We start from the raw sequence: 25542 nt of genomic DNA, 5'->3' as shown, positions 1-25542 counted from the left end.
GTGTTGCTATGATGGTGACCCTGGAATAAGACATTAAGACAGTGTTGTGTTGGTGATGCGTTGCTATGATGGTGACCCTGGAGTAAGACAATAAGACAGTGTTGTCTTGGTGATGTGTTGCTATGATGGTGACCCTGGAGTAAGACATTAAGACAGTGTTGTGTTGGTGATGCGTTGCTATGATGGTGACCCTGGAATAAGACATTAAGACAGTGTTGTGTTGGTGATGTGTTGCTATGATGGTGACCCTGGAATAAGACATTAAGACAGTTTTGTGTTGGTGATGTGTTGCTATGATGGTGACCCTGGAGTAAGACATTAAGACAGTGTTGTGTTGGTGATGTGTTGCTATGATGGTGACCCTGGAGTAAGACATTAAGACAGTGTTGTGTTGGTGATGAGTTGCTATGATGGTGACCCTGGAATAAGACATTAAGACAGTGTTGTGTTGGTGATGTGTTGCTATGATGGTGACCCTGGAATAAGACATTAAGACAGTGTTGTGTTGGTGATGTGTTGCTATGATGGTGACCCTGGAATAAGACATTAAGACAGTGTTGTGTTGGTGATGTGTTGCTATGATGGTGACCCTGGAATAAGACATTAAGACAGTGTTGTGTTGGTGATGTGTTGCTATGATGGTGACCCTGGAGTAAGACATTAAGACAGTGTTGTGTTGGTGATGTGTTGCTATGATGGTGACCCTGGAATAAGACATTAAGACAGTGTTGTATTGGTGATATGTTGCTATGATGGTGACCCTGGAGTAAGACATTAAGACAGTGTTGTGTTGGTGATATTTTGCTATGATGGTGACCCTGGAGTAAGACATTAAGACAGTGTTGTGTTGGTGATGTGTTGCTATGATGGTGACCCTGGAATAAGACATTGAGACAGTGTTGTCTTGTTGCTGTAACGGTGACCCTGGAATAAGACATTAAGACAGTGTTGTGTTGGTGATGTGTTGCTATGATGGTGACCCTGGAATAAGACATTAAGACAGTGTTGTGTTGGTGATGCGTTGCTATGATGGTAACCCTGGAATAAGACATTAAGACAGTGTTGTGTTGGTGATATGTTGCTATGATGGTGACCCTGGAATAAGACATTAAGACAGTGTTGTGTTGGTGATGCGTTGCTATGATGGTGACCCTGGAATAAGACATTAAGACAGTGTTGTGTTGGTGATATGTTGCTATGATGGTGACCCTGGAATAAGACATTAAGACAGTGTTGTGTTGGTGATGCGTTGCTATGATGGTGACCCTGGGATAAGACATTAAGACAGTGTTGTGTTGGTGATGCGTTGCTATGATGGTGACCCTGGAATAAGACATTGAGACAGTGTTGTCTTGGTGATGTGTTGCTATGATGGTGACCCTGGAGTAAGACATTAAGACAGTGTTGTGTTGGTGATGTGTTGCTATGATGGTGACCCTGGAATAAGACATTAAGACAGTGTTGTGTTGGTGATGCGTTGCTATGATGGTGACCCTGGAATAAGACATTGAGACAGTGTTGTGTTGGTGATGTGTTGCTATGATGGTGACCCTGGAATAAGACATTAAGACAGTGTTGTGTTGGTGATGTGTTGCTATGATGGTGACCCTGGAATAAGACATTGAGACAGTGTTGTCTTGGTGATGTGTTGCTATGATGGTGACCCTGGAATAAGACATTAAGACAGTGTTGTGTTGGTGATGTGTTGCTATGATGGTGACCCTGGAATAAGACATTAAGACAGTGTTGTGTTGGTGATGTGTTGCTATGATGGTGACCCTGGAGTAAGACATTAAGACAGTGTTGTGTTGGTGATGTGTTGCTATGATGGTGACCCTGGAATAAGACATTAAGACAGTGTTGTATTGGTGATATGTTGCTATGATGGTGACCCTGGAGTAAGACATTAAGACAGTGTTGTGTTGGTGATATTTTGCTATGATGGTGACCCTGGAGTAAGACATTAAGACAGTGTTGTGTTGGTGATGTGTTGCTATGATGGTGACCCTGGAATAAGACATTGAGACAGTGTTGTCTTGTTGCTGTAACGGTGACCCTGGAATAAGACATTAAGACAGTGTTGTGTTGGTGATGTGTTGCTATGATGGTGACCCTGGAATAAGACATTAAGACAGTGTTGTGTTGGTGATGCGTTGCTATGATGGTAACCCTGGAATAAGACATTAAGACAGTGTTGTGTTGGTGATATGTTGCTATGATGGTGACCCTGGAATAAGACATTAAGACAGTGTTGTGTTGGTGATGCGTTGCTATGATGGTGACCCTGGAATAAGACATTAAGACAGTGTTGTGTTGGTGATATGTTGCTATGATGGTGACCCTGGAATAAGACATTAAGACAGTGTTGTGTTGGTGATGCGTTGCTATGATGGTGACCCTGGGATAAGACATTAAGACAGTGTTGTGTTGGTGATGCGTTGCTATGATGGTGACCCTGGAATAAGACATTGAGACAGTGTTGTCTTGGTGATGTGTTGCTATGATGGTGACCCTGGAGTAAGACATTAAGACAGTGTTGTGTTGGTGATGTGTTGCTATGATGGTGACCCTGGAATAAGACATTAAGACAGTGTTGTGTTGGTGATGCGTTGCTATGATGGTGACCCTGGAATAAGACATTGAGACAGTGTTGTGTTGGTGATGTGTTGCTATGATGGTGACCCTGGAATAAGACATTAAGACAGTGTTGTGTTGGTGATGTGTTGCTATGATGGTGACCCTGGAATAAGACATTGAGACAGTGTTGTCTTGGTGATGTGTTGCTATGATGGTGACCCTGGAATAAGACATTAAGACAGTGTTGTGTTGGTGATGTGTTGCTATGATGGTGACCCTGGAATAAGACATTAAGACAGTGTTGTGTTGGTGATGTGTTGCTATGATGGTAACCCTGGAATAAGACATTAAGAGTGTTGTGTTGGTGATGTGTTGCTATGATGGTGACCCTGGAATAAGACATTAAGACAGTGTTGTGTTGGTGATGTGTTGCTATGATGGTGACCCTGGAGTAAGACATTGAGACAGTGTTGTCTTGTTGCTGTAACGGTGACCCTGGAATAAGACATTAAGACAGTGTTGTCTTGGTGATGTGTTGCTATGATGGTGACCCTGGAATAAGACATTAAGACAGTGTTGTGTTGGTGATGTGTTGCTATGATGGTGACCCTGGAGTAAGACATTAAGACAGTGTTGTGTTGGTGATGTGTTGCTATGATGGTGACCCTGGAATAAGACATTAAGACAGTGTTGTGTTGGTGATGTGTTGCTATGATGGTGACCCTGGAATAAGACATTAAGACAGTGTTGTGTTGGTGATATGTTGCTATGATGGTGACCCTGGAATAAGACATTAAGACAGTGTTGTGTTGGTGATGCGTTGCTATGATGGTGACCCTGGAATAAGACATTAAGACAGTGTTGTGTTGGTGATGCGTTGCTATGATGGTGACCCTGGAATAAGACATTAAGACAGCGTTGTCTTGGTGATGTGTTGCTATGATGGTGACCCTGGAATAAGACATTAAGACAGTGTTGTGTTGGTGATGTGTTGCTATGATGGTGACCCTGGAGTAAGACATTAAAACAGTGTTGTGTTGGTGATGTGTTGCTATGATGGCGACCCTGGAGTAAGACATTAAGACAGTGTTGTGTTGGTGATGTGTTGCTATGATGGTGACCCTGGAATAAGACATTAAGACAGTGTTGTCTTGTTGCTGTAACGGTGACCCTGGAATAAGACATTGAGACAGTGTTGTCTTGGTGATGTGTTGCTATGATGGTGACCCTGGAATAAGACATTAAGACAGTGTTGTGTTGGTGATGTGTTGCTATGATGGTGACCCTGGAATAAGACATTAAGACAGTGTTGTGTTGGTGATGTGTTGCTATGATGGTGACCCTGGAATAAGACATTAAGACAGTGTTGTGTTGGTGATGTGTTGCTATGATGGTGACCCTGGAGTAAGACATTAAGACAGTGTTGTGTTGGTGATGCGTTGCTATGATGGTGACCCTGGAATAAGACATTAAGACAGTGTTGTGTTGGTGATGTGTTGCTATGATGGTGACCCTGGAATAAGACATTAAGACAGTGTTGTGTTGGTGATGCGTTGCTATGATGGTGACCCTGGAGTAAGACATTAAGACAGTGTTGTGTTGGTGATGTGTTGCTATGATGGTGACCCTGGAATAAGACATTAAGACAGTGTTGTGTTGGTGATGCGTTGCTATGATGGTGACCCTGGAGTAAGACATTAAGACAGTGTTGTGTTGGTGATGTGTTGCTATGATGGTGACCCTGGAATAAGACATTAAGACAGTGTTGTGTTGGTGATGTGTTGCTATGATGGTGACCCTGGAATAAGACATTAAGATAGTGTTGTGTTGTTGCTGTAACGGTGACCCTGGAATAAGACATTGAGACAATGTTGTCTTGTTGCTGTAACGGTGACCCTGGAATAAGACATTAAGACAGTGTTGTGTTGGTGATGTGTTGCTATGATGGTGACCCTGGAGTAAGACATTGAGACAGTGTTGTCTTGTTGCTGTAACGGTGACCCTGGAATAAGACATTAAGACAGTTTTGTGTTGGTGATGTGTTGCTATGATGGTGACCCTGGAGTAAGACATTAAGACAGTGTTGTGTTGGTGATGTGTTGCTATGATGGTGACCCTGGAGTAAGACATTAAGACAGTGTTGTGTTGGTGATGCGTTGCTATGATGGTGACCCTGGAATAAGACATTAAGACAGTGTTGTGTTGGTGATGTGTTGCTATGATGGTGACCCTGGAATAAGACATTAAGACAGTGTTGTGTTGGTGATGTGTTGCTATGATGGTGACCCTGGAATAAGACATTAAGACAGTGTTGTGTTGGTGATGTGTTGCTATGATGGTGACCCTGGAGTAAGACATTAAGACAGTGTTGTATTGGTGATATGTTGCTATGATGGTGACCCTGGAGTAAGACATTAAGACAGTGTTGTGTTGGTGATGTGTTGCTATGATGGTGACCCTGGAATAAGACATTAAGACAGTGTTGTGCTGGTGATGCGTTGCTATGATGGTGACCCTGGAATAAGACATTGAGACAGTTTTGTTTTGGTGATGTGTTGCTATGATGGTGACCCTGGAATAAGACATTAAGACAGTGTTGTGTTGGTGATGTGTTGCTATGATGGTGACCCTGGAATAAGACATTGAGACAGTGTTGTCTTGGTGATGTGTTGCTATGATGGTGACCCTGGACTAAGACATTAAGACAGTGTTGTGTTGGTGATGTGTTGCTATGATGGTGACCCTGGAATAAGACATTAAGGCAGTGTTGTGTTGGTGATGTGTTGCTATGATGGTAACCCTGGAATAAGACATTAAGAGTGTTGTGTTGGTGATGTGTTGCTATGATGGTGACCCTGGAATAAGACATTAAGACAGTGTTGTGTTGGTGATGTGTTGCTATGATGGTGACCCTGGAGTAAGACATTGAGACAGTGTTGTCTTGTTGCTGTAACGGTGACCCTGGAATAAGACATTAAGACAGTGTTGTCTTGGTGATGTGTTGCTATGATGGTGACCCTGGAATAAGACATTAAGACAGTGTTGTGTTGGTGATGTGTTGCTATGATGGTGACCCTGGAGTAAGACATTAAGACAGTGTTGTGTTGGTGATGTGTTGCTATGATGGTGACCCTGGAATAAGACATTAAGACAGTGTTGTGTTGGTGATGTGTTGCTATGATGGTGACCCTGGAATAAGACATTAAGACAGTGTTGTGTTGGTGATATGTTGCTATGATGGTGACCCTGGAATAAGACATTAAGACAGTGTTGTGTTGGTGATGCGTTGCTATGATGGTGACCCTGGAATAAGACATTAAGACAGTGTTGTGTTGGTGATGCGTTGCTATGATGGTGACCCTGGAATAAGACATTAAGACAGCGTTGTCTTGGTGATGTGTTGCTATGATGGTGACCCTGGAATAAGACATTAAGACAGTGTTGTGTTGGTGATGTGTTGCTATGATGGTGACCCTGGAGTAAGACATTAAAACAGTGTTGTGTTGGTGATGTGTTGCTATGATGGCGACCCTGGAGTAAGACATTAAGACAGTGTTGTGTTGGTGATGTGTTGCTATGATGGTGACCCTGGAATAAGACATTAAGACAGTGTTGTCTTGTTGCTGTAACGGTGACCCTGGAATAAGACATTGAGACAGTGTTGTCTTGGTGATGTGTTGCTATGATGGTGACCCTGGAATAAGACATTAAGACAGTGTTGTGTTGGTGATGTGTTGCTATGATGGTGACCCTGGAATAAGACATTAAGACAGTGTTGTGTTGGTGATGTGTTGCTATGATGGTGACCCTGGAATAAGACATTAAGACAGTGTTGTGTTGGTGATGTGTTGCTATGATGGTGACCCTGGAGTAAGACATTAAGACAGTGTTGTGTTGGTGATGCGTTGCTATGATGGTGACCCTGGAATAAGACATTAAGACAGTGTTGTGTTGGTGATGTGTTGCTATGATGGTGACCCTGGAATAAGACATTAAGACAGTGTTGTGTTGGTAATGCGTTGCTATGATGGTGACCCTGGAATAAGACATTAAGACAGTGTTGTGTTGGTGATGTGTTGCTATGATGGTGACCCTGGAATAAGACATTAAGATAGTGTTGTGTTGTTGCTGTAACGGTGACCCTGGAATAAGACATTGAGACAATGTTGTCTTGTTGCTGTAACGGTGACCCTGGAATAAGACATTAAGACAGTGTTGTGTTGGTGATGTGTTGCTATGATGGTGACCCTGGAGTAAGACATTGAGACAGTGTTGTCTTGTTGCTGTAACGGTGACCCTGGAATAAGACATTAAGACAGTTTTGTGTTGGTGATGTGTTGCTATGATGGTGACCCTGGAGTAAGACATTAAGACAGTGTTGTGTTGGTGATGTGTTGCTATGATGGTGACCCTGGAGTAAGACATTAAGACAGTGTTGTGTTGGTGATGCGTTGCTATGATGGTGACCCTGGAATAAGACATTAAGACAGTGTTGTGTTGGTGATGTGTTGCTATGATGGTGACCCTGGAATAAGACATTAAGACAGTGTTGTGTTGGTGATGTGTTTCTATGATGGTGACCCTGGAATAAGACATTAAGACAGTGTTGTGTTGGTGATGTGTTGCTATGATGGTGACCCTGGAATAAGACATTAAGACAGTGTTGTGTTGGTGATGTGTTGCTATGATGGTGACCCTGGAGTAAGACATTAAGACAGTGTTGTGTTGGTGATAAGTTGCTATGATGGTGACCCTGGAATAAGACATTAAGACAGTGTTGTATTGGTGATATGTTGCTATGATGGTGACCCTGGAGTAAGACATTAAGACAGTGTTGTGTTGGTGATATGTTGCTATGATGGTGACCCTGGAGTAAGACATTAAGACAGTGTTGTGTTGGTGATGTGTTGCTATGATGGTGACCCTGGAATAAGACATTGAGACAGTGTTGTCTTGTTGCTGTAACGGTGACCCTGGAATAAGACATTAAGACAGTGTTGTGTTGGTGATGTGTTGCTATGATGGTGACCCTGGAATAAGACATTAAGACAGTGTTGTGTTGGTGATGCGTTGCTATGATGGTAACCCTGGAATAAGACATTAAGACAGTGTTGTGTTGGTGATATGTTGCTATGATGGTGACCCTGGAATAAGACATTAAGACAGTGTTGTGTTGGTGATGCGTTGCTATGATGGTGACCCTGGAATAAGACATTAAGGCAGTGTTGTGTTGGTGATATGTTGCTATGATGGTGACCCTGGAATAAGACATTAAGACAGTGTTGTGTTGGTGATGCGTTGCTATGATGGTGACCCTGGAATAAGACATTAAGACAGTGTTGTATTGGTGATGCGTTGCTATGATGGTGACCCTGGAATAAGACATTGAGACAGTGTTGTCTTGGTGATGTGTTGCTATGATGGTGACCCTGGAGTAAGACATTAAGACAGTGTTGTGTTGGTGATGTGTTGCTATGATGGTGACCCTGGAATAAGACATTAAGACAGTGTTGTGTTGGTGATGCGTTGCTATGATGGTGACCCTGGAATAAGACATTGAGACAGTGTTGTGTTGGTGATGTGTTGCTATGATGGTGACCCTGGAATAAGACATTAAGACAGTGTTGTGTTGGTGATGTGTTGCTATGATGGTGACCCTGGAATAAGACATTAAGACAGTGTTGTGTTGGTGATGTGTTGCTATGATGGTAACCCTGGAATAAGACATTAAGAGTGTTGTGTTGGTGATGTGTTGCTATGATGGTGACCCTGGAATAAGACATTAAGACAGTTTTGTGTTGGTGATGTGTTGCTATGATGGTGACCCTGGAGTAAGACATTGAGACAGTGTTGTCTTGTTGCTGTAACGGTGACCCTGGAATAAGACATTAAGACAGGGTTGTCTTGGTGATGTGTTGCTATGATGGTGACCCTGGAATAAGACATTAAGACAGTGTTGTGTTGGTGATGTGTTGCTATGATGGTGACCCTGGAGTAAGACATTAAGACAGTGTTGTGTTGGTGATGTGTTGCTATGATGGTGACCCTGGAATAAGACATTAAGACAGTGTTGTGTTGGTGATGTGTTGCTATGATGGTGACCCTGGAATAAGACATTAAGACAGTGTTGTGTTGGTGATATGTTGCTATGATGGTGACCCTGGAATAAGACATTAAGACAGTGTTGTGTTGGTGATGCGTTGCTATGATGATGACCCTGGAATAAGACATTAGGACAGTGTTGTGTTGGTGATGCGTTGCTATGATGGTGACCCTGGAATAAGACATTAAGACAGCGTTGTCTTGGTGATGTGTTGCTATGATGGTGACCCTGGAATAAGACATTAAGACAGTGTTGTGTTGGTGATGTGTTGCTATGATGGTGACCCTGGAGTAAGACATTAAAACAGTGTTGTGTTGGTGATGTGTTGCTATGATGGCGACCCTGGAGTAAGACATTAAGACAGTGTTGTGTTGGTGATGTGTTGCTATGATGGTGACCCTGGAATAAGACATTAAGACAGTGTTGTCTTGTTGCTGTAACGGTGACCCTGGAATAAGACATTAAGACAGTGTTGTGTTGGTGATGTGTTGCTATGATGGTGACCCTGGAATAAGACATTAAGACAGTGTTGTGTTGGTGATGCGTTGCTATGATGGTGACCCTGGAGTAAGACATTAAGACAGTGTTGTGTTGGTGATGCGTTGCTATGATGGTGACCCTGGAGTAAGACATTAAGACAGTGTTGTGTTGGTGATGTGTTGCTATGATGGTGACCCTGGAATAAGACATTAAGACAGTGTTGTGTTGGTGATGTGTTGCTATGATGGTGACCCTGGAATAAGACATTAAGATAGTGTTGTGTTGTTGCTGTAACGGTGACCCTGGAATAAGACATTGAGACAGTGTTGTCTTGTTGCTGTAACGGTGACCCTGGAATAAGACATTAAGACAGTGTTGTGTTGGTGATGTGTTGCTATGATGGTGACCCTGGAGTAAGACATTGAGACAGTGTTGTCTTGTTGCTGTAACGGTGACCCTGGAATAAGACATTAAGACAGTGTTGTGTTGGTGATGTGTTGCTATGATGGTGACCCTGGAATAAGACATTAAGACAGTGTTGTGTTGGTGATGTGTTGCTATGATGGTGACCCTGGAGTAAGACATTAAGACAGCGTTGTGTTGGTGATGCGTTGCTATGATGGTGACCCTGGAGTAAGACATTGAGACAGTGTTGTGTTGGTGATGTGTTGCTATGATGGTGACCCTGGAGTAAGACATTAAGACAGTGTTGTCTTGGTGGTGTGAGTGTTGCTGTACCTTGACCCCCTCGTTGTAGCTGTCTACAGGGTTGAGGCTGGCCAGACTGCCCAGGTGGCTGGGGGCTCCAGGACGAGGAGGCTTCTTAGGAGGGGCCACATGCTCTGAGAGGAAAGAGAGAGGGAAGATAGTTAATATTTTTGTATGTATGTGAGTGAGTGAGTATATGTGTGAGAGGGAGAGTATATGTGTGAGAGGGAGAGTGAGAGAGTATATGTGAGAGAGAGTATATGTGAGAGAGAGTGAGAGAGTATATGTGTGAGAGGGAGAGGGAGAGTATATGTGTGAGAGAGAAAGAGTGTGAGACAGAGGAGTGTCACTTTTAGTACACATGTTGACATTCCAGCCTGTGGAGTGACAGATTGTGCTGATGATCATCCTACCTGGTTTCCCCAGTCCCACAGGTTGGTATATGTGTTGGTTTCCCGTCTGAGGGGAAATAGAAACACAAACAAGTGATTAGAAAGGCACATTGGCACTTTTCTGGCTGGCTGAACGTGCTTTTCCAACAGCACTCAGGATTAGGGCTTCCCATGGCCCAGTCTGTGTGTTATTGTGGGTACTCTGTGGGTAGCAGCATTACATATCTCAGACCTTCCGAGGCACACAGCCAAGTACAGTCATGTTTCACCCAGCTACATTTCTCCAGCTCCTCCCCGAAACCCTCTTCTTCTCTCGCTCTATTTGAAAAAACTCTGGTGTTTTCTTCTCCTCCTCGCATTCCAATGCTTCCTCTTCTTAGAGAAGAGTCCCAGTCAGCCCAGTAGACTTCTGTAATTACTGTGTAAATGGGTCTGGTTGGTTTGTGGGGGCTCTACAGCTGACGCCTGTTTTTAAAGATTATCCAGCAGCAGAGCGAGAGTGTGGATGGCATGAGAAACGCCTGGCTGTAGCAACAGTTTAGTTCCCAACCTCCCTAGTCCCAATACACTTCAGCCTAGGGGGACTGGGATGGTTCAGATAATCACTGTGTCCCACAAGCCACGACATACAGTGCACTACTAAGGTCTACGCTATAAAACTCAGATAAAATCTATTTCCTATTATAATTCAAATGGAGAAATGTAATAAATACATTGGTTTATTGAAAAACAATATTTCCTGTGTGTTTGTGTGTGCGACAGTGTGTGTGACAGGGTGCGTCCTGGTCCATCCCTCTAGGGGTATGAACTCAAGCAAGAGGTGGGCCAAGGGAAACTCACCGGCCCCTGGAGACTGCAGTCCTCCCGGTCAATGCTGCCCCGCGAGTTCCTGGATTCTGGCTTCTGACGAGAACACAGAACAGAGGGTCAGAGAACTAGCTTGCTACAGCAGACCACCTTTTAGAACCACAACCTCAAAGATTTAAACAACTAGATTTATCAGTGAAACCATCGTTACAGTAGTCTTGAAATAGAATACTAGAGTTTCTGTTTCTTACAAAATAACAAGATGCAATTACTGCTGAATTCTCTTTCATGTTTTGTTCCATGAGAGAATAGAACTCACAATTCCGTAAGAAACTGATCTGCTGTTATCTTGCTGTGCTTACACTCATTATTCTTTGACTACCTCAAAGATCAGTGCCTGCTACCAACGAACAAAACCAAATCAACCAATCATCCATCCAGTTACAAGCTAAACAAGATTTATGCCACCCTGACAGACCACACAGATACCCAGAAACACAAACACTGTAGTCCAGTGACAAAACTATTTGCATAGAAGAAATCCTCAGCGTTTCAGCAGCATCTTGTGTAAACAACCTTCTAGGTAGCCAAGTACCAGTAGTAAAAAGTATCCACACAGAAAGCCACCAAGATGACCACCACCCCTTCCCAGCCATGATCTGTACCGGTTTTCCAAAGCAGTACTTGAAAAGGTGCATCCTCTGAGCGCGGTGCCTGTGGAAGTGTGGCTGTGCGGAGAGTGGTGGTCCCATCGGCAGAGTGAGACAAGAAACAACCAGAGTTTTCTGTTGTTGCTGCTGGGGGAGGAAGGCTTAAACGTGCCTGACAGATTCATGCAGAGACTGATCCCACAGCAGACTCTTCTTGCTCTGTGGCTCACACTGACTCCTCTCTCTCTCCCTCCCCCTCTCTCCCATCTCCCTCTCCTCCCTCCCTCTCTCTCTCCCCTTCCTCCCTCTCTCTCTCCCCTTCCTCCCCCTCTCTCCCCCCCCCCCCTCCCTCCCTCCCTCCCTCCCTCCCTCCCTCTCTCTCTCTCTCCCCTTCCTCCCTCTCTCTCCCCTCCCTCCTTCCCTCTCTCCTCCTTCTCTCCTCCCTCCCTCTCTTCCCCCTCTTCATACATACAGATAGACAGTGTAGCCTTTAAACTTTCACTAAGGAAATACTAAGGAAGACTCTCAGTGCCGTTCGTTTGCCAGATCTGCCAAAAGGATCTTTATGACTGAGAAACAGCATGAACCCACCACTGTCTGAGCTTTCCACCCATCTTCCACAATATCTGGCTGGCCAGGGCTGTGGAGAAACAGATGCAGACCGCCAGATTTTCCACAGGAAAGCCTTCTGAGAGGGATCATCAAAGGGTGTGGAGGGACTGTCTCTCATCACTGTGGCTGGCTGCTCAAATACCATTACCGTTACCCTTTAAAACTATTTCAAGTCCTCTGCAATTGTCTTGTTAGATGTGACAACAACACAAACATTTCCAAGGCCCACAAATTTGATCCTATATCAACATATGTTTTCTACGACTGGCTTTTTAAAAATGTATTTCTCAAACAATGTAGACATGGATCATATGATTGAAGAGTAAAAATATATGAAATATGAAGTAAGCAGCAGGTAGGTCAGCAATGCTGTCATCGTTAACCAGCACATAGTTCCTCTAGTCAGTCTAGCTTTACACACACACAGAGAGAGAGAGAGAGAGAGAGAGAGAGAGACAGAGAGAGGGAGAGAGAGAGAGAGAGGGAGAGGGAGAGAGAGAGAGGAAGAGAGATAGAGACAGGGAGAGAGAGAGATAGAGAGAGAGAGAGAGAGAGAGAGAGAGAGAGAGAGAGAGAGAGAGATAGAGGGAGAGGGATAGAGAGAGGGGAGAGAGAGAAAGAGAGAGGGAGAGAGAGACAGGGACAGAGAAAGAGAGAGAGAGAGAGGGAGAGGAAGAGAGACAGAGACAGAGAGAGGGAGAGAGAGGGGAGAGGGAGAGAGTGTTCTAGAATGCTGCTGGCTGATCCATGCATTTCCCTCAGGAGGTGAGTCTGTGGTCACAGGTATGTCTTCCTGCCTTATTTCACTGAATGAAAACAACAATGATCTGAATCTCCTCAGGTCGTGGAAACGTAAATTAACTGATGAGGGGGATGAAGGGCTGAAGGTTGAAATGGTTAACACCAACCAGTGTGACACTGTAATCAAATCCAGATGTTTACTCTACTAAACAGTCAAATCAAATCAAACTTTATTTGTCATATGCGCTGAATACAACAAGTGTAGACTTTACAGTGACATTTCACTGTAAAGTCTACACTTGTTGTATTACTTACAAGCCCTTAACCAACAGTGCAGTTCAAGAAGAGGAAGTCAGTGGCAGACTGAATACAGATATGATGCTTTTGGGGCAGACTGACTGGATAACAGTTTAATGAATTGATAACTAGAGCAATGACTTTACAGTCATTTAGTCTTGACATTATATCTTAGGTAGAGAGAGTATGTATCCTGGTCACAAGGATCAAGTGATGGAAAATGGTGGTAGAATGATGTAGAGAGCATATGCTTGCTATTTAGGAGTTAGTGAGGTTTAGAGGATGAATGGTGCTGTTTCTAATGTAAAAACTCTACCAAACAAACAAAGGTGTGGTTGACAGTATATTCGCTGGTTCCTTAACATGATAGTGACAGACAGAAGATGGTACTGGTTGAAGAAGGGTCTGTTACCATGAAGCTACCTTCCAGCTCCAACCAGTGTCTGTCTCTCTCTCTCTCCCTCCTTCCTTCCTTCCTTCCTTCCTTCCTTCCTTCCTTCCTTCCTTCCTTCCTTCCTTCCTTCCTTCCTTCCTTTGCTCTCTCCCTCCTCCTCCCTCTCTCTCGCTCTTGCTCTCTCTCTCTCCCTTCTCTCTCTCAGGATGGTGTGTGTGTGAGAGTAGTGGGTGAATAATGGTCTGTTACCAGGAAGCACTCCTCCTGCTCCAACCAGCGCTGGTCCTCCTCCATCTGCTGCTGCTGCATCATCAGCCTCTCCTCCATCAGGTGGGGGGGCAGCACCTGGCCCAAACCACGCAAGTCCAACACACCTCCATCCTGAGAGAGAGGAGGGAGGGAGGGAGGGAGAGAGGGAGGGAGGGAGGGGGAGAGAGGGAGGGAGGGAGAGAGAGAGAGAGAGAGAGAGAGAGAGAGAGAGAGAGAGAGAGAGAGAGAGAGAGTGAGAGAGAGAGAGAGAGAAAGAGAGGGACAGAGAGGATATTGCATTACTATTTAGCCTCGTCTGTGATTGCTACAGATGTACCAACCTCAGACAATTGCTAATGAAATTCAGAGATTACATTATACAACTGGCAGAAGCACATAGTAAAAAGAGTCTACATGTATATTTATGTGGAGCTCTCTCTCTCACCTCCATGTTGGGGGACCACATGGGGACATCCCCTGGCCGGTGGTGGTTCCAGGTCTCATGGGGGTCCAGGACACCGGCCTGGGGAGGGTAACCGCCACTGGGCATAGCGGGCATGCCGTGGGGGCCAGGGTACCCAACCTGGATATGGTAGGACAGACAACAGGTGAAAAGCCCATTTTGTTTGGAGAGAGGAGTGTGATGATACCAAAGCCTTGTCTGTGAGGCAAGGCTGTTCATCATATAGCATTGTGCCCCAGTTAGCCTTTCAGGGTACAGGGAAACACTTCGCTGGCAGTATAATGCAATAAATCATTATTGACCCCCAGACATAAAGACCGCTGGGACTAAAAGAATGAGCCTGAATGTGACATGTCACCATTAGCACTGGCTGATAAACATCTTAATAATAACTGACCTGATCATAAAGATAAATATATCAACTGGTACTCAAAACGCCTTTTAAGGCAATACAGAGTGGAGAGAATGAGTTGACCTTGAAGCCATAACAACAGAAATTGAGAGAGTTGATTTTTCAGCAGATGGAATCTGCCTTAAGTCAACAATGCCAGCAGTTTGAAAAAGCGCTACAGGAAATGCCTGCTGTCAGCTATGTTTTATGGGCAGCTGAAGTGCTGCAAAATAACTTAGTTTGGGAAGATATTATTGCATTCAGAAAGGGGGAAGCCGGGCACATCTCCATCAATTCACTTTTGGCTTCAAGCACCCTTTCACCTAAAAGCATAGAGTTGAGCACTTTCTCTGTCTTTACACATCAATCCACTGGCAAGTAAGAAACAAACCACATTTACTAAACCAGTATTGCCAGTACCTGATTATCAATACAAATGGGATGGTTCAGAGACCTAATGATAATGGTATTACCATAGAAATACAATGAATAGAACAGACTTGGAAACTAGGCGTCCCCATTCTAATTCTATGGGCAATACACAGTAACTGTGGTAAAAGTGTTAGTATAGTACAGTAGTCTAGAGCAGTAGTACAATACAGTACCTGGTAATGGTTGAGCTGCCCAGCGTGCTGAGGGCTGGGGTAGAATCCTTCACTAGACCGAGGGCTGGGGTAACCAGGTCTGCTAGGCTGCACAGGGAGGGGGACAGAGATCACACAGAACACATTGGACATTGAGACCTCCTGCAGTGTGTGATCCCCATCTATCAGACATGGAGCACTAGTTCTTCAAATGAGAGTAATTTAGTCTATATGTGCCTAAAGATATCAATGGTAAACATCTCAGAAATGTCAAATTATACCCCTAATGGCAGGGGTAGGGTTAGAGAGGTCTCTTACTTTAGGGGAGGTAGGGTTAGAGAGGTCTCTTACTTTAGGGGAGGTAGGGTTAGAGAGGTCTCTTACTTTAGAGGAGGTAGGGTTAGAGAGGTCTCTTACTTTAGGGGAGGTAGGGTTAGAGAGGTCTCTTACTTTAGAGGAGGTAGGGTTAGAGAGGTCTCTTACTTTAGGGGAGGTAGGGTTAGAGAGGTCTCTTACTTTAGGGGAGGTAAGGGTTGGAGAGGTCTCTTACTTTAGGGGGGGTTAGGGTTAGAGAGGTCTCTTACTTTAGGGGAGGTAGGGTTAGAGAGGTCTCTTACTTTAGGGGAGGTAGGGTTAGAGAGGTCTCTTACTTTAGGGGGGGTTAGGGTTAGAGAGGTCTCTTACTTTAGGGGGGGTAAGGGTTAGAGAGGTCTCTTACTTTAGGGGAGGTAGGGTTAGAGAGGTCTCTTACTTTAGGGGAGGTAGGGTTAGAGAGGTCTCTTACTTTAGGGGAGTTAAGGGTTAGAGAGGTCCCTTACTTTAGGGGAGGTAGGGTTAGAGAGGTCTCTTACTTTAGGGGAGGTAGGGTTAGAGAGGTCTCTTACTTTAGGGGAGGTAAGGGTTGGAGAGGTCTCTTACTTTAGGGGGGGTTAGGGTTAGAGAGGTCTCTTACTTTAGGGGAGGTAAGGGTTAGAGAGGTCTCTTACTTTAGGGGAGGTAGGGTTAGAGAGGTCTCTTACTTTAGGGGAGGTAAGGGTTGGAGAGGTCTCTTACTTTAGGGGGGGTTAGGGTTAGAGAGGTCTCTTACTTTAGAGGAGGTAGGGTTAGAGAGGTCTCTTACTTTAGGGGAGGTAAGGGTTAGAGAAATCTCTTACTTTAAGGGGGTAAGGGTTAGAGAGGTCTCTTACTTTAGGGGAGGTAGGGTTAGAGAGATCTCTTACTTTAGGGGAGGTAAGGGTTAGAGAGGTCTCTTACTTTAGGGGAGGTAAGGGTTGGAGAGGTCTCTTACTTTAGGGGGGGTTAGGGTTAGAGAGGTCTCTTACTTTAGGGGAGGTAGGGTTAGAGAGGTCTCTTACTTTAGGGGAGGTAAGGGTTGGAGAGGTCTCTTACTTTAGGGGGGGGTTAGGGTTAGAGAGGTCTCTTACTTTAGGGTAGGGTTAGAGAGGTCTCTTAATTTAGGGGAGGTAGGGTTAGAGAGGTATCTTACTTTAGGGGGGGGGTTAGGGTTAGAGAGGTCTCTTACTTTAGGGGGGGTTAGGGTTAGAGAGGTCTCTTACTTTAGGGGAGGTAGGGTTAGAGAGGTCTCTTACTTTAGGGGAGGTAAGGGTTAGAGAGGTCTCTTACTTTAGGGGAGGTAGGGTTAGAGAGGTCTCTTACTTTAGGGGAGGTAGGGTTAGAGAGGTCTCTTACTTTAGGGGAGGTAAGGGTTAGAGAAATCTCTTACTTTAAGGGGGGTAAGGGTTAGAGAGGTCTCTTACTTTAGGGGAGGTAGGGTTAGAGAGATCTCTTACTTTAGGGGAGGTAAGGGTTAGAGAGGTCTCTTACTTTAGGGGAGGTAAGGGTTAGAGAGGTCTCTTACTTTAGGGGAGAAAGGGTTAGAGAGGTTTCTTACTTTAGGGGAGGTAAGGGTTAGAGTGGTCTCTTACTTTAGGGGAGGTAAGGGTTAGAGTGGTCTCTTACTTTAGGGGAGGTAAGGGTTAGAGAGGTCTCTTACTTTAGGGGAGGCAGGGTTAGAGAGGTTTCTTACTTTAGGGGAGGTTAGGGTTAGAGAGGTCTCTTACTTTGGGGGGGGGGGGGGTAGGGTTAGAGAGGTCTCTTACTTTAGGGGAGGTAGGGTTAGAGAGGTCTCTTACTTTAGGGGAGGTAAGGGTTAGAGAGGTCTCTTACTTTAGAGGGGGTAAGGGTTAGAGAGGTCTCTTACTTTAGGGAAGGTAGGGTTAGAGAGGTCTCTTACTTTAGGGGAGGCAGGGTTAGAGAGGTCTCTTACTTCAGGGGAGGTAAGGGTTAGAGAGGTCTCTTACTTTAGGGGAGGTAAGGGTTAGAGTGGTCTCTTACTTTAGGGGAGGTTAGGGTTAGAGAGGTCTCTTACTTTAGGGGAGGTAGGGTTAGAGAGGTCTCTTACTTTAGGGAGGGTAGGATTAGAGAGGTCTCTTACTTTAGGGGGGGTTAGGGTTAGAGAGGTCTCTTACTTTAGGGGGGGGGGTAAGGGTTAGAGAGGTCTCTTACTTTAGGGGAGGTAGGGTTAGAGAGGTCTCTTACTTTAGGGGAGGTAGGGTTAGAGAGGTCTCTTACTTTAGGGGAGGTAAGGGTTAGAGAGGTCCCTTTTTTTATTTTTTTTATTTTACCTTTATTTAGCCAGGCAAGTCAGTTAAGAACAAATTCTTATTTTCAATGACGGCCTGGGAACAGTGGGTTAACTGCCTGTTCAGGGGCAGAACGACAGATTTGTACCTTGTCAGCTCGGGGGTTTGAACTCGCAACCTTCCGGTTACTAGTCCAACGCTCTAACCACTAGGCTACCCTGCCGCTTACTTTAGGGGAGGTAGGGTTAGAGAGGTCTCTTACTTTAGGGGAGGTAGGGTTAGAGAGGTCTCTTACTTTAGGGGAGGTAAGGGTTGGAGAGGTCTCTTACTTTAGGGGGGGTTAGGGTTAGAGAGGTCTCTTACTTTAGGGGGGGTTAGGGTTAGAGAGGTCTCTTACTTTAGGGGAGGTAAGGGTTGGAGAGGTCTCTTACTTTAGGGGGGGTTAGGGTTAGAGAGGTCTCTTACTTTAGAGGAGGTAGGGTTAGAGAGGTCTCTTACTTTAGGGGAGGTAAGGGTTAGAGAAATCTCTTACTTTAAGGGGGGTAAGGGTTAGAGAGGTCTCTTACTTTAGGGGAGGCAGGGTTAGAGAGGTTTCTTACTTTAGGGGAGGTTAGGGTTAGAGAGGTCTCTTACTTTGGGGGGGGGGGGGGGTAGGGTTAGAGAGGTCTCTTACTTTAGGGGAGGTAGGGTTAGAGAGGTCTCTTACTTTAGGGGAGGTAGGGTTAGAGAGGTCTCTTACTTTAGGGGAGGTAAGGGTTAGAGAGGTCCCTTACTTTAGGGGAGGTAGGGTTAGAGAGGTCTCTTACTTTAGGGGAGGTAGGGTTAGAGAGGTCTCTTACTTTAGGGGAGGTAAGGGTTGGAGAGGTCTCTTACTTTAGGGGGGGTTAGGGTTAGAGAGGTCTCTTACTTTAGGGGAGGTAGGGTTAGAGAGGTCTCTTACTTTAGGGGAGGTAAGGGTTGGAGAGGTCTCTTACTTTAGGGGGGGTTAGGGTTAGAGAGGTCTCTTACTTTAGGGGAGGTAGGGTTAGAGAGGTCTCTTACTTTAGGGGAGGTAGGGTTAGAGAGGTCTCTTACTTTAGGGGGGGTTAGGGTTAGAGAGGTCTCTTACTTTAGGGGGGGTTAGGGTTAGAGAGGTCTCTTACTTTAGGGGAGGTAGGGTTAGAGAGGTCTCTTACTTTAGGGGAGGTAAGGGTTAGAGAGGTCTCTTACTTTAGGGGAGGTAGGGTTAGAGAGGTCTCTTACTTTAGGGGAGGTAGGGTTAGAGAGGTCTCTTACTTTAGGGGAGGTAAGGGTTGGAGAGGTCTCTTACTTTAGGGGGGGTTAGGGTTAGAGAGGTCTCTTACTTTAGAGGAGGTAGGGTTAGAGAGGTCTCTTACTTTAGGGGAGGTAAGGGTTAGAGAAATCTCTTACTTTAAGGGGGGTAAGGGTTAGAGAGGTCTCTTACTTTAGGGGAGGCAGGGTTAGAGAGGTTTCTTACTTTAGGGGAGGTTAGGGTTAGAGAGGTCTCTTACTTTGGGGGGGGGGTAGGGTTAGAGAGGTCTCTTACTTTAGGGGAGGTAGGGTTAGAGAGGTCTCTTACTTTAGGGGAGGTAAGGGTTAGAGAGGTCTCTTACTTTAGAGGGGGTAAGGGTTAGAGAGGTCTCTTACTTTAGGGAAGGTAGGGTTAGAGAGGTCTCTTACTTTAGGGGAGGCAGGGTTAGAGAGGTCTCTTACTTTAGGGGAGGTAAGGGTTAGAGAGGTCCCTTACTTTAGGGGAGGTAAGGGTTGGAGAGGTCTCTTACTTTAGGGGGGGTTAGGGTTAGAGAGGTCTCTTACTTTAGAGGAGGTAGGGTTAGAGAGGTCTCTTACTTTAGGGGAGGTAAGGGTTAGAGAACTCTCTTACTTTAAGGGGGGTAAGGGTTAGAGAGGTCTCTTACTTTAGGGGAGGCAGGGTTAGAGAGGTTTCTTACTTTAGGGGAGGTTAGGGTTAGAGAGGTCTCTTACTTTGGGGGGGGGGTAGGGTTAGAGAGGTCTCTTACTTTAGGGGAGGTAGGGTTAGAGAGGTCTCTTACTTTAGGGGAGGTAAGGGTTAGAGAGGTCTCTTACTTTAGAGGGGGTAAGGGTTAGAGAGGTCTCTTACTTTAGGGAAGGTAGGGTTAGAGAGGTCTCTTACTTTAGGGGAGGCAGGGTTAGAGAGGTCTCTTACTTTAGGGGAGGTAAGGGTTAGAGAGGTCCCTTACTTTAGGGGAGGTAGGGTTAGAGAGGTCTCTTACTTTAGGGGAGGTAGGGTTAGAGAGGTCTCTTACTTTAGGGGAGGTAAGGGTTGGAGAGGTCTCTTACTTTAGGGGGGGTTAGGGTTAGAGAGGTCTCTTACTTTAGGGGAGGTAGGGTTAGAGAGATCTCTTACTTTAGGGGAGGTAGGGTTAGAGAGGTCTCTTACTTTAGGGGAGGTTAGGGTTAGAGAGGTCTCTTACTTTAGGGGAGGTAGGGTTAGAGAGGTCTCTTACTTTAGGGGAGGTAAGGGTTAGAGAGGTCTCTTACTTTAGGGGAGGTAGGGTTAGAGAGGTCTCTTACTTTAGGGGAGGTAGGGTTAGAGAGGTCTCTTACTTTAGGCGAGGTAAGGGTTGGAGAGGTCTCTTACTTTAGGGGGGGTTAGGGTTAGAGAGGTCTCTTACTTTAGAGGAGGTAGGGTTAGAGAGGTCTCTTACTTTAGGGGAGGTAAGGGTTAGAGAAATATCTTACTTTAAGGGGGGTAAGGGTTAGAGAGGTCTCTTACTTTAGGGGAGGTAGGGTTAGAGAGATCTCTTACTTTAGGGGAGGTATGGGTTAGAGAGGTCTCTTACTTTAGGGGAGGTAGGGTTAGAGAGTTCTCCTACTTTAGGGGAGGCAGGGTTAGAGAGGTTTCTTACTTTAGGGGAGGTAAGGATTAGAGTAGTCTCTTACTTTAGAGGAGGTAAGGGTTAGAGTGGTCTCTTACTTTAGGGGAGGTAAGGGTTAGAGAGGTCTCTTACTTTAGGGGAGGCAGGGTTAGAGAGGTTTCTTACTTTAGGGGAGGTTAGGGTTAGAGAGGTCTCTTACTTTGGGGGGGGGGGGTAGGGTTAGAGAGGTCTCTTACTTTAGGGGAGGTAGGGTTAGAGAGGTCTCTTATCTTAGGGGAGGTAAGGGTTAGAGAGGTCTCTTACTTGGGGGTGGGGGGTAGGGTTAGAGAGGTCTCTTACTTTAGGGGAGGTAAGGGTTGGAGAGGTCTCTTACTTTAGGGGGGGTTAGGGTTAGAGAGGTATCTTACTATAGGGGAGGTAGGGTTAGGGAGGTCTCTTACTTTAGGGGAGGTAGGGTTAGAGAGGTCTCTTACTTTAGGGGGGGTTAGGGTTAGAGAGGTCTCTTACTTTAGGGGATGTAGGGTTAGAGAGGTCTCTTACTTTAGGGGAGGTAAGGGTTGGAGTGGTCTCTTACTTTAGGGGGGGTTAGAGTTAGAGTGGTCTCTTACTTTAGGGGAGGTAGGGTTAGAGAGGTCTCTTACTTTACGGGAGGTAGGGTTAGAGAGGTCTCTTACTTTAGGGGGGGTTAGGGTTAGAGAGGTCTCTTACTTTAGGGGAGGTAAGGGTTAGAGAGGTCCCTTACTTTAGGGGAGGTAGGGTTAGAGAGGTCTCTTACTTTAGGGGAGGTAGGGTTAGAGAGGTCTCTTACTTTAGGGGAGGTAAGGGTTGGAGAGGTCTCTGACTTTAGGGGGGGTTAGGGTTAGAGAGGTCTCTTACTTTAGGGGAGGTAAGGGTTAGAGAGGTTTCTTACTTTAGGGGAGGTAAGGGTTAGAGAGGTCTCTTACTTTAGGGGAGGTAGGGTTAGAGAGGTCTCTTACTTTAGGGGAGGTAAGGGTTGGAGAGGTCTCTTACTTTAGGGGGGGTTAGGGCTAGAGGGGTCTCTTACTTTAGGGGAGGCAGGGTTAGAGAGGTCTCTTACTTTAGGGGGGGTTAGGGTTAGAGAGGTCTCTTACTTTAGTGGGGGTAGGGTTAGAGAGGTCTCTTACTTTGGGGGGGGGGGTTAGGGTTAGAGAGGTCTCTTACTTTAGTGGGGGTAGGGTTAGAGAGGTCTCTTACTTTAGGGGGGGGTAGGGTTAGAGAGGTCTCTTACTTTAGGGTAGGTAAGGGTTAGAGAGGGTTCTCACTTTAGGGTAGGTAAGGGTTAGAGAGGTCTCTTACTTTAGGGGGGGTTAGGGTTAGGGAGGTCTCTTACTTTAGGGGGGGGGGGGGGGCAGGTTAGGGAGGGTTCTTACTTTAGGGGGGGGGGTTAGGGTTAGAGAGGTCTCTTACTTTAGGGGAGGTTAGGGTTAGAGAGGTCTCTTACTTTAGGGGAGGTAGGGTTAGGGAGGGTTCTTACTTTAGGGGAGGTTAGGGTTAGAGAGGTCTCTTACTTTGGGGGGGGGGGGGGGTTAGGGAGGGTTCTTACTTTAGTGGGTGTCAGGGTTATGGAGGTCTCTTACTTTAGGGGGGTGTTAGGATTAGAGAGGGTTCTTACTTTAGTGGAGGTTAGTGTTAGGGAGATCTCTTACTTTAGGGGGATTAGGGTTGGGGAGGGGAGGGTTCTTACTTTAGTGGAGGTTAGTGTTAGGGAGGTCTCTTACTTTAGGGGGGGTTAGGGTTGGGGGGGTGTCTTACTTTAGGGGAGGTTAGGGATAGGGAGATCTCTTACTTTAGGGGGGATTAGGGTTGGGGAGGGGAGGGTTCTTACTTTAGGGGAGGTTAGGGTTAGGGAAGGTTCTTACTTTAGGGGGGGTAGGGTTGTGGAGTGTTCTTACTTTAGGGGAGGTTAGTGTTAGGGAGGTCTCCTACTTAAGGGGGATTAGGGTTAGGGAAGGTTCTTACTTTAGGGGGGGTAGGGTTGTGGAGTGTTCTTACTTTAGGGGGGGCCTCGTCGGAGCCCCCTGAGTCCCAGGACACAGTGACCTGACGTCTCATCTCCATCCTTAGTCTCTCCTCCTGCTGGGCCTTCTCCTCCTCTAGGATAGTACTGCAGGGAACACACACACACACACACACACACAACAGCTTAGCACACCTAACATAAATTCATAAAAAAGACTGAACATTTTAACAAAATCATCTCATTTACTGTAGCCTGAAACGCAATCATGTTCCTATCACAGACGAGCTGTAATGCAGATGTGATTTATTTTGTTTGTTAGGCAAACCCAAATCCACCCATCAATCTATTAATGACATCATCCGATCATCCATCATTCGACCCTACATCCAATTTACCTTACAGGAAAACGCTCATTCCCCAGAGTTTATGCTTCCGAGAGCCCATCTTATCACACCAGAACAGATGAACCACCAGCTCCCTGGTCACATCCCCAGCCTGCAGTGGAGGTGTGTGAGAGTCTAGCAGCAGCCTGGTAAGTCCTGCACTGTTTTACTAAACTCACTTTATCAGAGACAGCTAGCTCCAGCTCACCCCATCCACCTCCCTTAGCTTCCCCCTCCTTCCTCCCTCTGCCCTGGGCAGCCTGTTGTGGTTGGCACTCAGCCAGACAGCTTATCAGCCAGCCAGCCAGCCTTCACTGGATTGGATTGACTGGGAAGAATGATGCTGCGGAACTAAATATCAGGGTCGTAATTCATTAGGGAACAACGTAGCAAAACGTTTCGCAATGTAACAAAAACAGTGTTTCTTATTGGACCAGTTCAGGTAGTCTGTCCCTGTTTCACTCAGTTGTCTTCCGTTTGGTAAATAATGAATGCGACCCAGGGTTTGGCTAGAGGAGAGGAGATTGTAAGGAAGCGCTGTCCTTAAGACACACTATGAATGCCTTCACAGTGGTAGTAAAAGTTGGTGTACCTTACTCTTTGGACCTTAATTGGTCAAAGACAGCAACAGACAAAGTGGATATCCCAGGAGCCTTGACGGGTGCTCACTGGAATCTCTGCTGCCCTGTGTTTCCTTTCTCTCCCGGTGCATTCTGGATCTAAGGTTGTGTTACTATGGGTTAGATGAGAGATAATGGGCTGTTCACACTCTGTACCCAAGAGCTCAAAATGGAACACGAAGAGTCTCACTCCTGATGGCACACACAGACGCACGTACACAGGAAACCAGCACGCACACCCACACGTGTCAGACATATCTTCGTACAGTTAAATGAATCCAGTGACAGGGTAACTATCACCCAAACACAGCAAAGACTTTGGATACAGGTAGCCTAGCGGTTTAAGAGCGTTGGGCCAGTAACTGAAAGGCTTCTGGTATCGAATCCCCGAGCCAGCAAGGTGGAAAAATCTGCCGTTCTGCCTTTGAGCAAAGGCACTTTAACCCCAACAACTGCTCCCCGGGCGCTGTGGATTAAGACAGCCCCTTGCACCTCTCTGATCCAGAGAGGTTGGGTTAAATGTGGAAGACACATTTCAGTTGAATGCATTCTGTTGTGCTACTGACTAGGTATCTCCTATCTCTACAGACAACCAACCACATACCTACTATACACAGTACTCTCCCAAAACATACCCACTGCTCAACATAGGGCTATGGGGACTGTGGGGACTATGGGTCCAATGGGAACTATTATCTAGTAGGGACACGAGTCACAGTTCAGTTCAGGAGAGTGGCTCACATCCATAGGGCTTTATCGACGGACACACAGACAGACACATTTTTATATACTAAGGCAAATGGTTTAAAGTAGTGTGCTATATAGGGAATAGGGTGCCATCCGGGACGTAGCCGAGGACTACCCACAGTCATTTACCCACACACACCCTCGTCTGTGGCCTTGCTTCAGTTAAACTAAAATAAATACTACATACATCCCACTTTATCCAGCTGCCATGGATTTGACTGACATGATAGACCATTGAAGTGCATTGAGTGCTGATAATTGCTAGTCTCTATTGGGAATATGGCATCAACCTGTTGCCTCTTATGTGGCTACAACTTAAGTAGCGGAGACCGCACTGTTTCCAAACTTTACTGAAGTGTCCTATACTTTAATACATGAAACAGTGACCTCTTGAGTAGCAATGTTGAATATCATTGTTCCAGAGTTATAAAGGAGGGAAAACGTGTGTAAAAGAACACTGGCATGACCTGAACTTCTCCCCTCAGGGGTACTGACCTGAGCTGGGTTTTGAGCTCTGTGAAGCGGGGCCTCTTGCTGGGGTCGTAGGCCCAGCACTTGGTCATCAGGCTGTACAGGGTGGGGGGACAGTTGTGGGGCATGGCCAGACGCTCTCCGTTCTCTATCCGCCCGATGACATCATTGTTCTTCACCCCCTGGAAGGGCTTGATACCGTACATGAGGATCTCCCACATACACACACCTGGAGGGGAGGTGCTCTAGATATAACACCACAGACAGACAAAAACACGCATGGAAGCACACACACACAGACGCGCGTACACACACACAGACGAGTGTACACACACACAGACGCGCGTACACACACACAGACGCGCGTACACACACACAGACGCGCGTCCACACACACACACACGTACACACACACACATGCATGCGTACACACGCGTATTGATCGCTAGATA

General features: G+C 45.9%; 1 protein-coding gene across 7 annotated transcripts in view; it reads right to left on the bottom strand.

Annotated features, from left to right (window-relative positions):
- Nucleotides 1–9898: 9898 nt before the first annotated feature.
- The window catches only part of LOC139399398 (focal adhesion kinase 1-like), a gene marked incomplete at both ends in the record, with an annotated part of 30552 nt that continues 14908 nt past the window's right edge, over nt 9899–25542 (bottom strand). For 6 of the 7 annotated variants that reach the window (XM_071144800.1, XM_071144802.1, XM_071144806.1 and 3 more), the window contains 8 exon segments: nt 9899–10002; nt 10282–10327; nt 11101–11163; nt 14011–14142; nt 14456–14593; nt 15470–15556; nt 22902–23013; nt 25115–25319. In XM_071144800.1, the coding sequence (XP_071000901.1) occupies nt 9899–10002; nt 10282–10327; nt 11101–11163; nt 14011–14142; nt 14456–14593; nt 15470–15556; nt 22902–23013; nt 25115–25319 (887 nt within the window). 7 annotated transcript variants of the gene reach the window in all.

The sequence above is a fragment of the Oncorhynchus clarkii genome, unplaced genomic scaffold, assembly GCF_045791955.1.
Source record: "Oncorhynchus clarkii lewisi isolate Uvic-CL-2024 unplaced genomic scaffold, UVic_Ocla_1.0 unplaced_contig_2829_pilon_pilon, whole genome shotgun sequence".
In the NCBI taxonomy this organism is placed as follows: Eukaryota; Metazoa; Chordata; class Actinopteri; order Salmoniformes; family Salmonidae; genus Oncorhynchus; species Oncorhynchus clarkii.
This window is presented reverse-complemented; position numbering and strand designations above follow the sequence as displayed.